The sequence below is a fragment of the Drosophila willistoni genome, assembly GCF_018902025.1.
Source record: "Drosophila willistoni isolate 14030-0811.24 chromosome 2L unlocalized genomic scaffold, UCI_dwil_1.1 Seg168, whole genome shotgun sequence".
NCBI lineage: Eukaryota > Metazoa > Arthropoda > Insecta > Diptera > Drosophilidae > Drosophila > Drosophila willistoni.
The window spans coordinates 7,975,012-7,995,055 of record NW_025814047.1 but is presented as its reverse complement, the minus strand read 5'-3'; the positions used below and the strand labels follow the sequence as shown (position 1 = coordinate 7,995,055).

Sequence of the window (20,044 nt, the reverse complement as noted above, 5' to 3'; positions counted from 1 at the left end):
TTCCCTTAGCGTCAATGGGGGTTACCAGCACTGGCATGCTATCGAAAAAATACACTGCAAAAAATGTTGATATTACAAGTAAAAGAAATTATCCAGAAAGTCCGTGAAACAGTAAATAGAGAAAAATGCTTTTTCTAAATCTATAAATAAGTAAAAACTTAACTATTGATATAGTATATAATTAGTTTATATTTACATAACAAATATAATAAAAATTAATTGACAAAATCAATCAACACTGCATTACAATCGATAGTGCTATCGATAATTTTGTCAATTTGTCAACACTATTGTTTTGGCGTCAGCATCAGCATCAGTATTTGGCGGCATTAAAATTGTTAATATTTCATGTAGTTTTGAATTAGTACAAAATGTATGTGAAGAAGCTTATTCTGGATGGCTTCAAGTCGTATGGCAAGCGAACAGAGATCGAAGGATTTGATCGTGAATTCACGGCCATTACAGGATTGAATGGTTCCGGGAAATCCAACATTTTGGATGCAATATGCTTTGTGCTGGGCATTAGCAATTTACAAAATGTAAGCCCGTTTTATTCTTGGTACTCATTGAAACAACATTCTTAATGTCCTTTTCGGTTTTCTAGGTTCGAGCCTCAGCTTTGCAGGATTTGGTGTATAAAAATGGTCAGGCAGGCATCTCTAAAGCTACTGTGACAATTGTTTTTGATAATTCCAATCCTGCCCAATGCCCCCAAGGATATGAAAAATGTCGCGACATTTCAGTAGCTCGACAAGTAGTAGTGAATGGAAAAAATAAGTTTCTCATTAATGGAAAGTTGGTTCAAAACAAAAAAGTCCAAGATTTCTTTTGCTCCATTCAACTAAATGTAAACAATCCGAATTTCCTTATTATGCAGGGAAAAATTCAACAAGTTCTTAACATGAAACCCAAGGAGGTGAGTAAAGAGTATGTTTTAAATAGAATATTATTAAATATAATTTTTTCATCAGGTTCTATCTATGGTAGAGGAAGCAGCTGGTACCAGTATTTATAAGACCAAAAGAGATGCTACGAAAAATCTGATAGAGAAAAAGGAGGGAAAGGTACGGGAAACAACAGCGTTGCTGGACGAGGAGATCTTACCCAAGTTGGTCAAACTTAGGCAAGAGCGGACCGCTTATCAGGAATACCAGAAGACATGTCGGGATATTGAGTTTCTCATAAGAATTCACATATCCGCCAAGTATTTAAAGCAACTGGATGCCCTTCAGTCTGTAGAGGCAAGTGCACAGAAGATTGAAACGAAAATATCCAATTGCCAGTCGACGCTTTCAAAGAACCTTGAAGAAATAGGGACAATCGATGCTTCGGTGCAGGAGATGCAACAGCAGATAGATGATCAAATGGGTGGCAGCATCAAAGGCTTGGAGGCGGAACTAACAGCAAAGCGAGCTTTGGAGGCCACAGCATCTGGTAGTTTGAAAGCCGCCCAGGGTACTATACAGCAGGAAGAGAAAAAAATCCATTTAGCTAGCAAAAGCATAGCCGATGATGAGCGGGCCTTGCAAAAAAAAGAAGCTACTATGGCCCAGGTGAATGAGGAGTTTCAAGGCCTTAAAGATGCCGATGCAAAGGACTCTAAGGCTTACGAAGATGCCAAGGCGAAATTGGAAGCCGTGTCCCAGGGCTTGTCCACCAATGAAGATGGCCAAGCTTCGACACTTCAAGAGCAGTTGATGGGTAAGAAAACGAAACCACATTTGGATAATGCATCCCTAAAAACAAATTTATTTTCTATATACCTAGTGGCCAAGGAGCAGTTTAGCGAGGCACAGACAACGATTAAAACCTCTGAAATGGAACTGCGTCATACGAGGACGCTTCTGAAGGAACGACAAAGTGAGACCCAAACAAACGACGCCGCCTATGTAAAGGACAAGCGTCTGCTAGATCAACTACAGGTGGAAATCCAACATCTCGACCGTCAAATGGGGGAAGTGAACTATGAAGGCGGTCAGTTCGAACAGTTGCGGGATCGCCGACAGCAGCTCCAAGACGATGTGCGAGGAATCAAGAGAAATCTGGACAGATGTGATGCATCAAGGTACGATCTCGTATATCAAGATCCCGAACCGAATTTCAACAGACGCAAAGTAAGAGGCATGGTGGGAAAGCTGTTTCAGGTAAAGGACATGAAAAATTCCATGGCTCTGTTAATGACAGCTGGCGGTTCGGTAAGTTAAACGAAGATATCCATTGAATTTTATTTATACTTAAGATTATCCTTTTTTTAATCAGCTTTACCACTTTGTCACGGACGACGATGTGACCAGTAAGAAGATTTTGCAGCGTGGAAAACTACAAAAACGCGTGTGTATGATTCCCATAAATAAAATCTCAAGAGGTTGCCTTAGTCAAGGTGTGATTGACTATGCCCAACAGAAAGTTGGCAAAGAGAACGCCCAGTGGGCCTTGGACCTGATCCAGTACGATGATTTCTTTGATCCTGTAATGAAATTCGTATTTGGCAGCACTCTAATATGCAAGAATCTCGAAGTGGCCAAAGCTCTCAGCTATGATCCTCGTATCAATTGTCGATCGGTCACACTGGAAGGAGATATAGTAGATCCGTTTGGTACTATGTCGGGTGGTGCAGCTCCCAAAGGAGCAAATGTATTGGAAGAGTTGCACTCGATTAAGCAAGTTGAGAAGGAATACAAACAGAAGACAAATGAATTGCAGCAACTCGAACATCAAATGCGGTAATTGACAATTATTATTTTAAACTATATCGTCATTTGATTGAAATGTTTATTATTCCCTATTTTAGATCAATCGAACAAGTAGCTCATTCATATAACAAGCTGAAAGAGAATTTAGAAATGAGACAACATGAGCTATCTATGTGTCAGAGCCGATTGGCTCAGACCACTTTTCAGCAGAATCAGGCAGAGATTGAGGAAATGAAAGAGAAGGTCACAGCATTGGAGCAGCAAATCTCGGAATCCCGGGAGAAGCAAAAGACTTCCCAGATCAAGGTTAAGGATATTGAGAGCAAGCTGGCAGACGCCAAGGGCTATAGAGAGCGCGAGTTAAAGTCGGCTACAACCGAGATGAAAGCAGCCAAACAGAGAGCAGACAAATCTCGGACCAATTGGAAGAAACGAGAACAAGAATTTGAGACTTTACAGCTTGAAATAACCGAATTACAGAAATCTATTGAGAAGGCCAAGGAGCAACACAAAGGAATGGTGGAAGACCTCGAGAAATACAAATCCGAATTGCAGGCCCTGCAACAGAATAGTTCCAGTGCTGCCACGGATGTAGCCCAGCTAGAGCGAGCAATAAAGGCTCAGAAGGATCAATTAAATGCCCAGAACAAGGAAATGCGCAACTTGTTGATTAAGAAGGAAAAACTGCTTAAGCAGAATCAAGAACTTGAACTCGAGATAAAGAAAAGGGAAAACGAAAAGAACAAGATCAGCGGTGAGTCCAAGGAGGCCAAGAAACGAATGGATGCCCTGGAGGCTAAGTATCCCTGGATTCCTGAAGAGAAAAGCTTCTTTGGCGTTAAGAATACGCGTTATGACTACAGCAAAGAGGATCCTGTGGAGGCGGGCAACAAGTTGGTCAAAATGCAGGAGAAGAAGGACAAAATGGAGCGTACCCTCAACATGAATGCCATTATGATCCTTGAGCGAGAGGAAGAGAATTTTAAAGAGACCGAGCGTCGCCGTGAAATTGTGGCGAAAGACAAAGAGAAAATCAAGAATATCATTGTAAAAATGGACGAGGAGGAGCAAGGACAACTAAATCGTGCCTGGACTCAGGTTACAAAGAATTTTAGTGGCATTTTCAGTTCCCTTCTGCCAGGAGCTCAGGCTAGACTTAATCCTGTCATGACTAACGGTGCTTTAAGCGGCCTAGAGATAAAAGTCGGGTTTAATGGCGTTTGGAAAGATAATTTGGGTGAGCTGTCGGGTGGACAGAAATCATTGGTGGCCTTGTCCCTTGTATTGGCCATGCTAAAATTTTCTCCAGCTCCACTTTACATTCTTGATGAAGTCGATGCCGCCCTGGATATGTCGCACACTCAGAATATTGGCACCATGTTAAAGGAGCATTTCACTGACTCACAATTCTTGATTGTTTCTCTCAAGGACGGCCTTTTCAATCATGCTAATGTCCTGTTCCGGACACTTTTTGAGAACGGTGTGTCAAGCGTTTCGCGACAAGTAAGCCGGATAAACACAGCAACACATAAAAGCTAGATTAGATAGGATGTAGGTAATACGTATTATGTATAAATTAATAAAAACTAAACGTTATTAAATTTAAAAATGGCTAGGAAAATATCGTTTAATACCAGCTTACTTGAGAAGATTGAATAAGTTAAGTTAAAGATGGCAATGTTTTTAAATTATACGGCAATAAACAATTCGAAAAAGAATATTTAACGCATCTATAACCGTTAGCAGCCCAATTTGAACTAACCGCATTAGTGTTGATAAATTTAAAATTATTGAATTCAAAATACTTTCAAGGAATATTATCTTAAATGGATAAATATTCGGCTGATTTAGAAAATAAAAGAGTTAAAACGACCGTTGGGCCATAGAAACTCGGTTTCATGACCAATGAGATGATTAACTGATTTGATATGTATGTATTGTATTTGCTTTTGGCTAAATGAAAAGAACACCCACTTTCCGAATCGTCCATAGTTATACTACATAATATGTAAAATGAATGCCAAAACTGGAGAAATAAACAAAAACAAGAAATAAAACTTACCCGCGATAGAGTTTGAAATTAAAAAATATCAAAGAAGCTAACTTCGGCTATGCCGAAGTTTATATACCCTTGCAGTATACTTGGCAATAATATTTTTCCTTTTTGAAATTTCTTTCCCTGCAACTCAATTCATCAATACACAAACAAAATATTATTTCTCTTTTTACCACAAGTTTTTCTTCTTCCATCATTTTCTAAGCAAAGCACGGCACGCATACACATACAGTTCATGTAGCGTTGCGTCTGTGTGTGTATGCGTGTGCTCTGTTGATTTGATGATGGCAGTAGTAGGCAGCAAGCAGCGCTGCCGGCAGCGTTTGAACCGATTTATATTGACTGTAACTTGTGTTCTATTTATCGGATCAGATTCAAATTTTGGGATCTGAGATTTTATATCTATTACTATCATATTGGTAAATTTCATGGGGATACTCCAATTTTTGCAAAAATGTTTCTTCTAGAGCTATATGATATAGTGGTCCGATCCCAAAGATTTTCATACTTTATCTCACCCGGGTAAAAAAAAGCTCCCAAAAAAAATTTCATCCCGATAGCTCTTAAGATGGCTGAGTAAAACGCGTACGCACCGACGGACAGACGGTCAGACGGACAGACGGACATGGCTATATCGACTTAGCTTCTCATGCTGATCAAGAATATATATACTTTATGGGGTCGGAAACGTCTCCTTCTGTGCGTTACAAACATCTGACCAATTTTATAATACCCTCTGCAAGGGTATAATAATAAAACTCTTACGTTGCTCGCAAATGCGGTTCGGTGTGGTTCGGAAAGGGTATTCGTAGGGTATTCACTTTTTGTGGTGCAATTTATTCTTCAATTTCGATACATCGCCATCGAAATCGATCTATCGCACTTTATAAATTCCATCGATACTATCGATGGAGCCATCGATGGTTTGCCCATCTCTACTGAGAGACGTTTGTGCTCTTTCTATCTCTTGTCGTTCTCTTTGGTCGACGGACGTACTCTTTTGTTGCATGTTCGACTCGATGGTCGGAGTCTGACTCTTTTGCTCGACTGAATGGTCGGAGTCTGACTCCTTTGCTCGAGTTCGACTCTTTTGCTCGACTCCATGGTCGGAGTTTGACTCCTTTACCTGATGTTGGTACTATTTTTCACGATTTTTACTCTTTTGTTCGAAATTTGGGACTCTTTTGCATGAACTGCGCTCTTTTGTTGCATGTTGGATGCTTCCATCGAGTTGCAACCATGTTGGAGGCAGTGATGTCATTTTTTGTTAGGCCAAAACAGCTGAATCGACTCAAGAAAACAGCTAAAAAAAGCAGAATCTTCAGGGAAAAAGTCGGAATAAAGCTGATTTTTCAATATTGAATTTTTTACTAGATTTTCAATAGATTCCTTATCGCTCGTATAATATTCGCTCTGTACTATTTTATTTAGACAGCTGGGCGGTAGCTGGTAATCAAAACAGCATTTGTTTTCTCGGTGCAGTCCATACCTAAAATTTTAGATAAGTTAATTTCTAATTTAAAAATATATATAAATATAAACCTTATGCTTAATATAGCGTTTAACGTATCAACGCTCATCGTATTTCGGATTTTGGATTTAACCAAATTCCCTTGGCTAAAAACCCTTTCCACTTCGGCATTCGACCAAGGCAGTGACAATATTTGAAGAGCAACTAAAGCCAGTTCATGAAATCTGCAGTTTCCGCCAGAATCCCGGTATTTTAGTACCTCATTCCAGAACTTAACCGTGTCGTCGACATTTTCCCATTGTACTTGCCTAATTTCATAGTACTTACGTTCAATTTGGTCAATATTGGGAGTATTAAAATACTCCAGGATCGGAGTGATGCTTTTGTCTTTGATTTTCAAGATGTTTTCAACAGAAAAAGCATCAAACTGTTTTAATATATTAAAGTTGTCCGGCAATCTAAAATTGACAAAATTGTATTTATAACAATTAAATAAAAATAATTAAATATTTACCTTTGCTTCAACTGTTTGACCAGCTCAACTACAAAACCCGTGCAGCATTCTCTTAGATTTTTTTCTTCTAAGGATTTTATGTTCAATGCATTGATTTCTTTCACAAAATCATCAAATTGAGAAAAAGTGAAATTAAAAAAATATATATTTCAATTTGCTAAAAAAGCTAGAAAGCCCGCCGCCCGCTGTTTTAAAATTTTTCCCTCAATGTAATTTTCAAAACAGCCAGATCTGGCTGGAAAAAAGCTGAAATGACATCAGTGGTTGGAGGGGCCACGAAAAATTAAAACAAGTTGAAGTCTCTTGTAAAAAAACGAAAATTTCCTTCTTGAAATAGGCGGCTCCAGTCCGGAGGACAACCTTTCAAAATTTCCAGCCGACGTAGATATTTCACCAAGCTCGCCATGGTGAGGAAGAGGAATGCAATATTAAATTGCTTTTCCCTTGCTTGTCTGTTGTACGTGTGTGTATGTGTGTGTGTGCGGTTTTGTGTCTCTGTGTGTGTGTGTGGGATAAAAAAAATTATAGACACTGGGACTCCAGCTGAGGCAAGGTGGAGGTCAACATTTGTGATGTTGTTCATGATTTTAATATCCCTCAATCTGTTTCTTTAAGGATCGAGTGACAAAGCCGCAGAAGAAAATGCTCATTACATTACTGCGGGAAACAAAATACATGGAGGGCAAGAAGGAGAAGGAGTGGTATTGGGAAAAAATCCAAGCAGCATTAAATACAATTGGACCCAAAAAGACTATAATCCAATGGAAAAAGGTGAGTTAATCTCTTCAACGACGAGAGCATCCATTTATCCTTTTAATTGCAGTGCTGGCGAGACATGCGCCTGACCACTAGGAAAAAATTAGCGGAACTAAAGCGTTGTCAGCTCTCGGGAGGATCGCCGCCTCCTGGCATTGAGTTAAATCAGGAGGATAACGACATCATTGACATCGTTGGCACTGAATATTTTTATGAGGAAATGAATGGAGAGCTTAAGCCAGAGAATTTCATGTCTGGCTTTGATTATGTGCCGGAACATTTTTGCGATGCCATTCTGACAGCTGCTGCAGGCCAGCAGCAACAGCAGCAGCATATGCAGCACCCCAAGGATCCCCAGTCCCATGGGCAGGACCATCATGGTCAGGATGGAGAGACAAACGATGCCCCGGGCTCTTCGAATGGTGGGTCCTATCAAGGTCAACTGCAGCAGTCTCATAATGGAACGGTGGGAGGAGACCATGTCAGTGGTAGCAGTGGGACCCAGGCGCATTCGGGAATGCCACAACATCCCGCATTTCATGGTAGCCTGCATCCGCATCTTCTAAGGCGACAGCATGGCAGCAATGCATCACTTACTCGAGAATCTCCGTTTGAGGAGAAACTGTTGCAATTCATGCAAGACGCCTTTCCCAAGAAGAGCAAGAAGCGCAAACAGCGGGATCCAGATAGACTCTTCCTGCTCTCTCTATACGAGGAAATCAAGCGTGTGCCCGAGGAAATTCGCCTGGATGTCAAGTCTGAGCTAATGCAAATTTTAAAGAAGTACCAAAAGAAGTCTCCTGTCAAGGCGGAAAAGTCTTCAGCCTCTTCTACTTCGACCTCGTCGCAAAAGCAAAGTTCCAGTGGATCTAGCAGCGCCAGCTCGGCGGCAGCCCATCTATCCCACAGCATGTACCAGTTACAGAAAAAGAGCGAAAAGGAGACCTCGCCTCAATCTCAAGTGGATCGGGTTGCCGTTACGTCCGGTGCTTCTGCATCCTCTGCCGTCTCTCTTCATGCCGCCCAACAGTTGCCGCTATTCCAACTGCCGAAAAAGTACGAGGAGAGCGTTGTCGACAAGGATCAACGGAAACACGCGGAAGCGGTTGCCCACCAGCAGCAGCATGCCGCCCACCAGCAACCGCCACCGCCGCCACCGAATGAACAGCATCTGCATCATCCGCAAATGGCACACAACATCATGTTCCCCTTAGCCCAGTTGCGCAACGAGCAATCACAACACCATGCCCATAATCCCCACCAGCAACAACAACATCCACACCAGCAACAGCAGCAGCAACAACAGCAACAGCAAGCACAACAACAACAACATCACCCGCCTACCATATTTGGCTCCGCCCCCAGCACAGATCGCCCGGCCATGTCCTACGAGAATGTCGGATGAGTGTTAAGCCGTCTGTGGGAAGCCACTCATCGCCCATCATCGACTCATGTGTCCCCCACGACGGCAGATGCGCACAACAACTGTTAGCCAAGCTCACAATCAGTCTGTGGAACTGTGTGCAAACAATTTGTTTTAAACATTTCTATACTTTAGACTTTACTTTACTCCTGTTTTTCGTAAGATTCTCGTATGTAGGAGCCATCATGCAACGATCCTCATGTAAAATGTAAAACAACAATAACAATAACTTTAATTGTTTAAAATTCTACGTTTAGTTCTTTTGGGAATGCAACAAAAAACTGAATTTATTGATAGTAAACAACAACCAGAAATATACACAAACGTACACACATAAATATCTATATGCAGCAAATGATATGAAAAATCCAATTGTAAAATCTATTTGAGCTCGAGAATTTTATTTTTCAAATGAAGTCGTCCGCTAGAAATAGAGATTGAGGCTCCTCTATCTATACAAAAGTACAGCCCAAAATCTGTATAATAGAAGTAAACTTCGGTAGTAATTTGCTAATTAATCATTGCTAAAGGTTAAAATTCATAACTTTCATTTAACTTTAGGACCGATTCACTTATTTTTTTATAACTTTGCTTGGCTTGGTCATTAAAATGTCTTTTGTTCATATATTTAGAGCAAGTCTAACCACTTAGACATAGGCTTGTGGGTAGCTAGAGTAGACAAAAGCAGGGAACACGACATGTCATAAAGAATACAAAGATTGTCAACTCGCAAATTTAACTTATTTTTCCGCAGTTCACACCCGATCGTCAGTCGGTACGAGCTTATGCCTATGTATCACCCGTCGCACCTCCATCGTGTGCAGTAAAACACCGAGAGAGATTACGAGATGAGCTGCAGCATAAAGCCCGAGAGATGCTTATCAGTTGAGTGTGACGTGTGTGTAGGTGTGGGTGGTTAGCGGGCGGACAGTATCCATCCGTATTGGATACCCAAATGGATTGCTTTTGACATTCTAGTCTGGGCAGTCGAGAAGCCCAAAACGGGACGTTGTGGCGATCGCATTGTCTCATCTTCCTCAACACTCGATCCTCCTGTTGAGCATCTCACACACAGACTAGAGTCAACTACAAACAAAACCCAAAAACGTTTAATTTAAGTTATTAAATTTGAAAGATACAACAAGGAAAAATGGCTGAAGGTACGCGCAAATATCATCAAGTGCAACAAAAAGTTATGTTACATTGTAAACTGGCTCAAGATCTTCAATTCACACAAACAAACCACAGATCGCCTTCAGTTTCGATCGCATTTCATCATTGTGGATTTTAATACTCTGCTCACAAGACAATTAAGAAAAGAGAGAAACCCGCATAGAAACATCTACTAATTTAAGCTTAACGGTTGGGGTAATTGATTTGGTTAGTGTATAGCAGAGACATTGTTAGACGTGAAAATTTCAGAGCCCATCACCCTCACCCTCCTCTTAATCGAAGGCTAAAATTTGTTAATAAAAAAAAATTGGATTTCACAGTCAAGGCTCGTACTGTGCTATGGTACATGGCATTTTTTGGATTCATTGTCAACTATATGTTGCGGATTAATCTGAATATCACAATTGTGGATATGTTGGCAGAGAAAGGTAAGACGACGCCAGTTGCGAATCTATCTCTCGCCAGCTCTTCGAATGCAACGGACTTTGTACGCCCGGAAAGATTGTCATTGGAGCGTGGGATTCTGGATTGGGCACATGTGAGTGTTGTGACTCACAAATTAATTTAATTTATATAGTGACTAAAAATAATATGACTAACTGACACTTGCAGATATCGTATGAAAAGGAGGGATTCCACTGGAATGAGAAGCAACAAGGCGCTTTATTGGGATCCTTTTTCTGGGCCCACTGGATTTTGCAGATTCCTGGTGGAGTTTTAGCAAGAAAATACGGAACAAAATTGATTTTTGGCTGGTCGAATGGCATTGGAATCTTCTGTTGTTTCATCATACCTCTTGTATCCTACCTGGGATATAGTTATCTATTGTGGTTACGGGTCTTCCAGGGATTTGTGACGGTAAGTATTCAATTTTTGCTTTTTATAATCCAACTCACTAAAAATATTTCATTCTTTTCTGCTGCTAGGGCTTAGCTTGGCCTTCCATGCATGTGATGACTGCCAAATGGATTCCTCCCAATGAACGCAGTAAATTCGTCAGTGCTTATTTGGGCAGTTCCGTGGGCGTGGCTTTGTTTTATCCCATTTTCGGTTACATCATTGACTTGATAGGCTGGGAGAGTGTCTATTATGTGTCTGGAGTTGTTGGAACTTTCTGGTTTATTTCCTGGCAGTTTTTGGTTTTCGACAGCCCAGCCGAACATCCTCGCATCGACGAATCAGAAAGACGTTATATAGAAAAGTCACTTGGAGCATCCGTGCAGAATACTAATCCAGGACCGACACCTTGGCGGGAGATAGTCACCTCGAGACCTGTCTGGATGAATGTGGTAGCACAATGGGGTGGTATCTGGGGTCTCTTTACTCTAATGACCCATGGTCCGACCTATTTCCGGATCATACATCACTGGGATGTCAAAGCGGTGAGTGGCAATGAATCCATGTACACCAAAATACGAAATCTAAATACGGCAAATTGCAGACCGGCTTCCTTTCTGGGCTTCCACATTTGATGCGCATGTTGTTCGCCTATGGCTTTTCAATGTTTGCGGATTACTTGCTGCGTACGGAACGGGTTAGTCGCACCAATGTACGAAAACTGGCCACGGCTGTTTGTTGCCTACTGAAGGGTCTGGTGGTGTTGGCTTTGGCCTATTTTGGCTACAATTCCACTGCGGCCATTGTTTTGGTGACTGTTGCTACGATGGTTCACGGAGCCGTCTCCTCCGGTCCACTGGCCTCAGTTGTGGATCTCGCTCCAAATTATGCCGGCATAGTGTTGGGAGTAAGTGGGGCCATTGGCGGCATGCCGGGCTTTATCTCACCCTTCATTGTGGGTCTACTGACGCAAGGAAATGTATGTTGGAATATGATAAGTCCCATATAGCATATTTTAATTTAATTTCAATCTCTAGCAAACTATTGAGGCCTGGAAACATGTATTCCAACTGACCGCCGCCATGTTAATTGGCAGCGGAATTCTGTATGTCCTGTTCTCGGACTCGACTCTTCAAGCCTGGAATAGCGGCTGCTGCACTACATTGCCCGATGTTAATCTCAAAGAGCTGCAAGCCCTTGCGGAGGAGAAGAAGCCACTCAATGTGGATCCCGATGTGACCACAGAAGTCGATGATGAAAGCAAAACAAAACCCGAAAACGATGAAAAGTGATTGCACGTCATTTTTATTGGCATTATTCCATTTTACCTGTGCCTTTGTGTCGCTCAGGTCTTTCTTAGATAAGACTGGCAAAATATTTGCTTGCGGCTTTAGTCAGTGACAAGTTTTTTCTCTAGATTTTAAGCAATCTTGTTATGATTAGGTTTAAGGTTCCATGTGTCTGTTGGGGCGACTGACTTTGTTTGTCGTCCAGTGTGCCTCCGTACTTTCATGTTCTGAATAAAATATGGTTGATAAAAGCGAAAGATTTATTGACTTGCGTAAAATAAGTCACATCTTGATCATATGAATGTTGCGTGTGCTTAACAACTAACTACGGAAGCTTTAAGATTTTCAGAGTTAGATTTAGAGTGGCGCTAACAACAGATTAGATTTAAAACTATATACTAAAGAAGCCCTAAACTAAAGCAAAAGAATTTGAAAACCCAACGCCTTTCGAAACAGAATTTGTCCTATCTGCTAGTGTCTCAGTTTTTGAGTGATTGGAACAGAAAATCCAACCTGCGCTTGTTCCAGACATAACATTTTTCGGAATCTGTCTGGTTGAATAAACAAAGTTCCTCGACAAATATGTAATTTTTTGATACATATGTCGTTGTGTAATTGAGTAGAGAATTTAGTTCCTTTGATATTATTAAGCAAAATGTTGTGTATTTCAGTATTAGTTAAAACGTCTCTCACATATTAACTTTCTTCTGGACCTTTGCCACAAATTGTTACATTATGTCAGATATAACAAAACTGGGTGTTACCCGGATTGAGGTCAATAAATCTTGCTAATTCATAAGGTTTTTAGTCATGGGCAGGACATAAAGTGAGCAAGTTGTCTGTATAGCTATTTCAACAACACCAATTTTTATCATCAGCAGACTTTGCAAAAGAATCCAGAGTTGTAATGGCCGTACCATATCTGCAACTTCACGATACGATACTTTAACAAGATCAGACAAACATATTATATAGCTGAAATTTTGTTTGGGCACTCCGTTAATGATTCATAAAATCAATGATCTTGGTCAGTTTTGTGTGCCGATGAGACTTTTGCTTCTCGATAGTCAGTTTTGTAAGAACTGATAAATCCCCGTTATTATTCTCAGTATTGTTTCAACTTTGAAGATTCCTTCTTTTCCGTCAGTTAAGTGAGTAGTATGAAAAGTACAGTGAGTGTGTGTTCGATTAGATTTTTGTCTACTATGATTTGATAAATAGTTGTATTAATCTTGTATTAATCTATAGGTAGGTACTCAACGCGAAAAAAACTTTCTAGTTTCTTAATTCTTGGTAATTAATGAGTATACATAATTGTCTCTAAATCTGTCAAAGTTCATCAAAATGGGATGACTAAAGCATTTATGTTCGTAGCCTGTTGGCGGCTTTTTTCGTGTCGCTAATGAGTTAAATTAGAGTACACCAAACTAGCAGACTTGAGATATAATTTTTAGATTTAGTGTAGCTAAAAGAAAACTGAGTGGAATAAATTCCAAATTTATTAGTATTCGTATCCTATTTTACTATTATTTTTGGATTGATATGGGATAGGGATAGGGGCAAGTTTGGTTTAACTGTTTCGAACCATAAGAAACTTTAAAGAGGTTTTAATAACTTAGTATATTTAATTCAACCTTATTCCTTAAAGAAGAATTTATTACTATTTTGTTTTTTATAATCGAGCGTAACATTCAGATATGTAAGTGCAAATGCGGACTAAAGAACCTTTTTACACACTGTGCAGTAAAAAGTGTTTGCTTATCCTTAAATTTATACAGCTAATGAGATATGTTTAAAAAGGCAGCCTTTGCGTCCCTTTCCAAAAGTAAGTCTATGGTCGAGGTAGTTTTTCCCTGCACTCAAGTTAATAATTGCAATTTAAATCAAAACTGATTGAACCGGAAAATCGTTTACCCTCTTGTTAGCCAGCCGTGGTGGCTTCTGTCCCGGTCTCTGTCTCAGTCTCAGTCTCTATTCCTGCCCTTCCGTTCTCATTACTCATACCCGACGACATACAATTGGATGCGATGCGACCTTTCGTCTTTGCTATTTTTTAACGTACTTGCATTTATTTCATTGGCGTCCATTTCCGATTGCACTCCAGGGAGTCGTAGATGTCAGACTCGGACCTCTGTTCTCGGCTCTCCATACTAATCCAGTCAATGTCTTGTCACTTGATCCTTGAGATTGGTTGCTGAAGTCAAAAAAAAGGAGAGAGCGAGCACGGCAGAGAGTGAGAGAATTCGTATACAAGGCTGATGGAGATTAATTGGTTTCTCGTTACGTTTCGTTTGCTGTAGATATTGAGATCAATAATGAGATTATCGCACATCATCAGGCTTGGAAAATGTTTTCACTTTCCGTTTCGGATTCGCATTCGCATTCGAATTCACATTCACATTCACGTTATTTATTCATATCAGAAATAATCGCTTATTTAATCGCATATTTGGAGTTCCCGTTGCCAATCCTCATTGAATGTGAAGTTTATTTAAAGGCCATCCGCCCACCACCCACCGCCCACCATCCACACACTCTCAAAACCATTTTGCAATTTACATTATCGGCTCTTAAGAGAGACTTTTCCCAGTTGCCTGTAAACAACAGTTAGCTGGGAATAAAGGCGACAAAGGAGCAAGAGCAGGAGGAGCGGGAGGAACTATGTAAAACCGAAGCGCGGAATGACAAACATAATAACAAGTGAAAACATGGCCAAACAATGCGTACATAAAAAATTTAGCATGGATTTGCACAAAATTCCACCAAGTCAAGCAAAATTTATGCTCCATGCAAAACAAAAAAAAAACAAAATAAGGAAGACAAAAGGAAAAAACGAAATTCCCCGGCAGGAAGTAAATTCAATCGTAAACAACGCAATCAAAAATTCATTCAAACGAAGCATTAACGCTTATTCCGTTTAGTCTGTTTGTTGGGTGGATAGAGGATGGGCCGATGGCTCGACTGGGGGGAGGATGGGGGATGTGGGCGGCTACTTGGTGGTTGTCTCATTGTCAGGGAATGCAACAAATAAACTGAAGGGGCGTGCAGCTACCCCGGTTCCTGCCTATACCTGTTTGCCGTTTCGCGTTTTTTTTTTATTTTAATTTTCAATTTTTCCCTTCGCGTTTCTTTTTTTTTTTTGCCACTTAGGCAGGTTACATTTATTATGTGGGCACGAGCCATGAATGGAGTTCTGTCTTTTTCCGGGCACGTCGCTTCATAATTTTCCATTTCCATTCCGTTAAATGGAAGGCGCCTCCAACAATGGGCATATGTGTGTGTGTGTGTGTGTGTGTGTGTGTGTGGGTGGGAGGGTGAGCTAGTGTGTTGCATATGTGAAGGGGAGGGGAGTATAAGTATCTGCGGCAATAAATTTAATTTGCACAACGAAAACATCGCAAATCCATTTTTTATGCCATAAATTCCTTTGTTCCCAGGTGACTGCATTTGGGTTTCGCCTTTTTTTGTTCCTTCCTTTTCCAGAACAAAGGATTAATGGATGTGCGAACATGCCAGTTGAATTGCCGACTGATATCCGTGAATAGACAGACGCAGGTTCTAAAGAAGGACTTTGCAAACAGATTTCTAACAAAAAGTATGTTCAACCCAAGCGAAATGGGGCGGGGCTAACAAAGGACAATTTTGGTTTTTCTAACTCTTTTCTGAAACATAAATTTAAAGATGTACATACATATTAACTAATTTATTAGAGAGCTGCATGAATGATAGAAAAATCAATTCGAGTTAATAACATTCAAAACCAAATGAATGAATTGAATGACTTTGAAAATCGACTTCAAGTAAATGAGTGTGTGACGTAAAAATCAGTCGCACAAAATTCATTAGAGATATGACAAGTACAAACTCACACTCATTCATTTCATTGTGTAGTTGTCACTCATTCATTTGAATTCAATTCGAATGGATTCATTTGACATTGACTTTTCTCTCATTCATGCAGCTCTCTATAATTTATCAGAAAGCAATATGCAAACGCCAGGTGTAAGCCAGGTTGCTGTGTGGCAAATTCGTGGTCACCACGCCCAGAATTGCATCCAATACTAAAACTCTACAATCTCAAGTGATACAAGTGATTTCGGAGACACTCGACCTCTTTTCCTGTGGTGAATTCAAGAGTACCTAACAAATGGAGTACATAATGTTCTTGTCAAGTCTTTTTGCTCGTATTTCATTCATCTAGCCAAGATAAGGTAAGACATCTTGGCTACTGATTTCTTATTCTTATTTAACGATCTTTTGACCGAATTATATCTTATTGATCTGAGTATTCTAAGTCGTGTTTATTGACAGTACGAATTTGTTGAGATCATAGCGAAAGGAATACACACATTTGTGTAGAAGCTGTGAGCATTATAAAGGCAATTCGGAATAAAGTTTGAATTGCTATACAGTTATGTTAATGTTTCTGTTGACGTAACTTTTTTATCACTATTCTAATGAATTTTACTCGAATTAAGATACAGGAGACTAAACCATCTGACTATGATGTAGACTTCTGTCTCATCTGTCTTAACCTTCTGCCACAGAAATTGACAGCCGCAAACTCAATTAAATGCAATGAATGTAGTCGTCCAGTGCATTTAAAGTGCGCTAATATGGGTCCCAGTTATTTACATGCAAGCAGTGTGCGTCTGATTTAGAAGATGTCGAAGGGCGATGAGAAATGTGAAAGCGTTCAATATTTTTGTCTTTATGCCACAGAAGACTTTTAAAATAAATAAATTTTTGATTTTGTCTTTATTTGTAGAGGTTATGCTTCGTATTTTTTTTTCCCCCCCCCAAAATATTGTCATTTTACTAAATTCTTGCTAAACTTTTTTTATTTTAAGGAAACAATTCAGTTCCTTTACTGGCAGTTAGTTAAGCTTTTTATCTTTTAATTTGTACAAACACGTTTGCATAATATGCATTTGGTCAAAAGTAATAAGGCAAAAACAAAACGGTGCCCACAACCGGCACCATTCCCCTACATATATTCGGAGGTGCTTTAGCAAATATTTTTGAAATAAATTAGAGTCCTACGTGAATTTTTTTATGTATTTTATCTTAAAATTTAATATGCCGACTTCATGTCAAATGTTCACAACTTGAAAACAACAAGAAGTACATTAATTATTATGAAAAACGTTTTTTTTTTAATAACACTAGTTTACGAAAATAAATGACAAAAAACTACAATCACCCAAAAATCATTGAACTCGATGGTGTATTCAATAATTAATTCAACAATCAATTCAATTCAATACCTTTCGATTCGTGTGACATACATGTGAACAATACGGTTCACGAGATATAGAAACTTTTCAATCATGTGCCTAAAATCTATCTATTCTCGAATATTTCGAAATCGGTGCTTAAAATAAAACCAACGCATTTCCCAATCGAAGAACTCGACTTCAGGTTGTTTTAGATGCGTCTTCAAATCTGAGGCTCCCTTTCGCCGCAAACTAGTGTAATTAACGACTTGTCAAAATAATAATGTCAGAATAAGGTAATAATAAGATGTCGAAATATAAATTGTATTAGAAAATCCATTTAAAAACTTAATTTTTTTTTTTTTTTATCTATTGCGAAACGGTAAAGTTTAATTGTTTTAATTAGAATTTAATATTTTCTTTATATCTCAGGACCTTCTATCCCGTTTTAGGTTAACTTGGGGTCTACTCTGGATTGGCTCTATATTTTGAGATATTCAAGAAATCCTTGTTTTTTAAGGTACCTCGCATAACATCAAAATACCACTTGTTTTCCAGAATCCGATTATCTCAAAATGCTTTCAATACATTCTACAGATTATCATATTACCATTTAAAAATTATTTACATAAGTTTTCTGACGACCAAAAAATCGCAACCAATTATAAAGAACATTAATTTGTCATCATTCTGCCGAATTCGAATTCAAAACTGAGTTATTCAAAATCTGATGAACTATTTATTTTATTTTTATAATTTCTGTGTTTTATCTAGTTTTTAACTAGTTTCTCACCAATTCGAATAATTTGGATGTTTCGAACTATTTTATTGAGAGTGAAAAACATACATAAAATTTATCAAAGCATTTCTGGCACATCGTAAACTAATTCTCCCGCAGTTTTCGGGATCACCGACCCTGAAATACTTTGAAAAACGATATAGAGGATCTTGCCACAAAATTGCTGTTGAACTGTGTAATATAAAATTATAATTAGAAACAGCATCAAAATCTCAGAATTAAAATTAACCTAATTTCCAAATTTTTTTTACTCTGAAGGATAGTTTATTTTTGCCAGCAAGTATTATTCGTTTAAGTTTTTTTTTGTATGGTGTATTTTTTTTCAAACATTGGTATGTTGAAGTGGTTTTCCAACGAATCAGTTATTATTTTCATATACAACATTATCAACTGTTGGCATATTATAATTATTAAGGCAACTCAGAATTACTTCGAATATTTTACATTGATATTCAGATAGAAAACTAATAAACATTACCGTCATACATATAAAACAATGAAATTCAATTGAAATGTCTTTGCAAAGATTTTGATAATTTTAATCCAAGGTTTTTTTTCATTTCATCTTGTCAAGATCCAACAAACAAACAAACAAAACTTTTTATACCCCTGCTTGTAATTATAAAATTGATCAGATGTTTGTAACGCAGAAAAAAATAACATTTTTTAAAGGTAAAAAAAGAACATTTTGTTGATTCGGTTATTTTTCCATTTCATTCCACGTTGTATTTCCGAGCTCATTTCCTTTCTCAGCAGGCGAAAGGAAAAAATGTCCATCGATGAAAACTATTTCCAACTTGGTTCGCCTTTAAAGTTTCGTTAATGAAGATATATTTTTGTCTGATCTTAGCACATTAAAAGGGTTTGTTTAAAAGTATTCCAAAAACTATTTGAAGAATCCCCAAATTATTTATTTACTTCGATTCTAAAAAGATGTTTAGTTGCCTTTACCTTTGACTGGAGTTAATTCATAGGTAAGTTTTCTTTGTCCTTTTATCTCGCTTCCATCGATGCAACTCATTCATTAACATTAAATATTAAAGACATGGCCATGGGAGCATCTGTAATCTTTAATTTACACTTCTTACATAAAGTAGGCAGATGTGTTCCCCCCGCCCAGAATCATGCCCACACTTCCCCATGGACCATTCGAAAACATTTGCCCAGTCACTCAATCATAAATATTATTAATAATGTGTGCGGTTTGCGGTTTTTGCCAGAGTTTTGGCCAGCCTTCGGGCTAATTTAGTTTAGTTTTAGTTATAGTTTCCGTTTGTGCAACGAGAGCTAATACCAAACTTTTGCTTTGGCGGAAACTTATCCATACGCCGAGTTGGAGAAAGTTTCTATTTGAATTAGCAACTTCCATGTTCGAATTTTACTCACTTTCATTTTGAGAATAACTTCAATTCCGACCAGACACACACACACACACGTTCATCTCATTCAAAATGTGAAATATATGAAAGGCACTTAACAAATTTCTTCTACCGAATTAAAGTTGTCACATTAGGTAAATGAATGAGAAGGAGCAGACGGCGGAGGGTGGGCAACAGTTAAAAGCATTGAGCCAGCTCAGCTATGGAGCCATGGCCATGGCCATGGATGTTTTAATCTTGAGGAAATAACTTTGGCGACGGCAATGATAAATCATAAGCAGTCATCCCGCCCCCATCCCTTCTTGAAAACAAAACGAAAAAAATGAAAAAGGACCAGCACCAGGAGCAGTAGCAGCAGCATCAGCCACAGCAGGACGAGGACATGCCACAACATGGAGCAGTAGCAACAATATGTGAATATGTTATTTGTTTTGGGAA

The 20,044-nt window shown here is 38.9% G+C and overlaps 3 protein-coding genes across 4 annotated transcripts; all 3 read left to right on the top strand.

Moving 5' to 3' along the window:
* The first annotated feature begins 281 nt into the window (after window positions 1-281).
* Window positions 282-4,413, top strand: LOC6652179 (structural maintenance of chromosomes protein 2). Its single transcript, XM_002074839.3, has 6 exons — window positions 282-539; window positions 605-916; window positions 972-1,701; window positions 1,768-2,195; window positions 2,260-2,723; window positions 2,792-4,413. Exons 1-6 carry the CDS (start codon window positions 372-374, stop codon window positions 4,230-4,232), a joined length of 3,543 nt encoding a protein of 1,180 aa, XP_002074875.1. The 5' UTR covers window positions 282-371; the 3' UTR covers window positions 4,233-4,413.
* A 2,585-nt stretch (window positions 4,414-6,998) lies between these two features.
* LOC6652180 (putative uncharacterized protein DDB_G0274435) lies at window positions 6,999-9,251 on the top strand. Of its 2 annotated transcripts, none has more exons than XM_002074840.4 (3): window positions 6,999-7,141; window positions 7,350-7,505; window positions 7,558-9,251. In XM_002074840.4, exons 1-3 carry the CDS (start codon window positions 7,139-7,141, stop codon window positions 8,893-8,895), a joined length of 1,497 nt encoding a protein of 498 aa, XP_002074876.3. In that variant the 5' UTR covers window positions 6,999-7,138; the 3' UTR covers window positions 8,896-9,251. The 2 variants fall into 2 exon arrangements, with proteins under 2 accessions (XP_002074876.3, XP_023036994.1); XM_023181226.2 differs by lacking the exon at window positions 6,999-7,141 and adding an exon at window positions 7,242-7,287.
* A 274-nt stretch (window positions 9,252-9,525) lies between these two features.
* LOC6652274 (sialin) lies at window positions 9,526-12,469 on the top strand. Its single transcript, XM_002074841.4, has 6 exons — window positions 9,526-10,073; window positions 10,407-10,624; window positions 10,699-10,944; window positions 11,013-11,468; window positions 11,528-11,902; window positions 11,961-12,469. Exons 1-6 carry the CDS (start codon window positions 10,064-10,066, stop codon window positions 12,213-12,215), a joined length of 1,560 nt encoding a protein of 519 aa, XP_002074877.1. The 5' UTR covers window positions 9,526-10,063; the 3' UTR covers window positions 12,216-12,469.
* The last annotated feature ends 7,575 nt before the right edge of the window (window positions 12,470-20,044 follow it).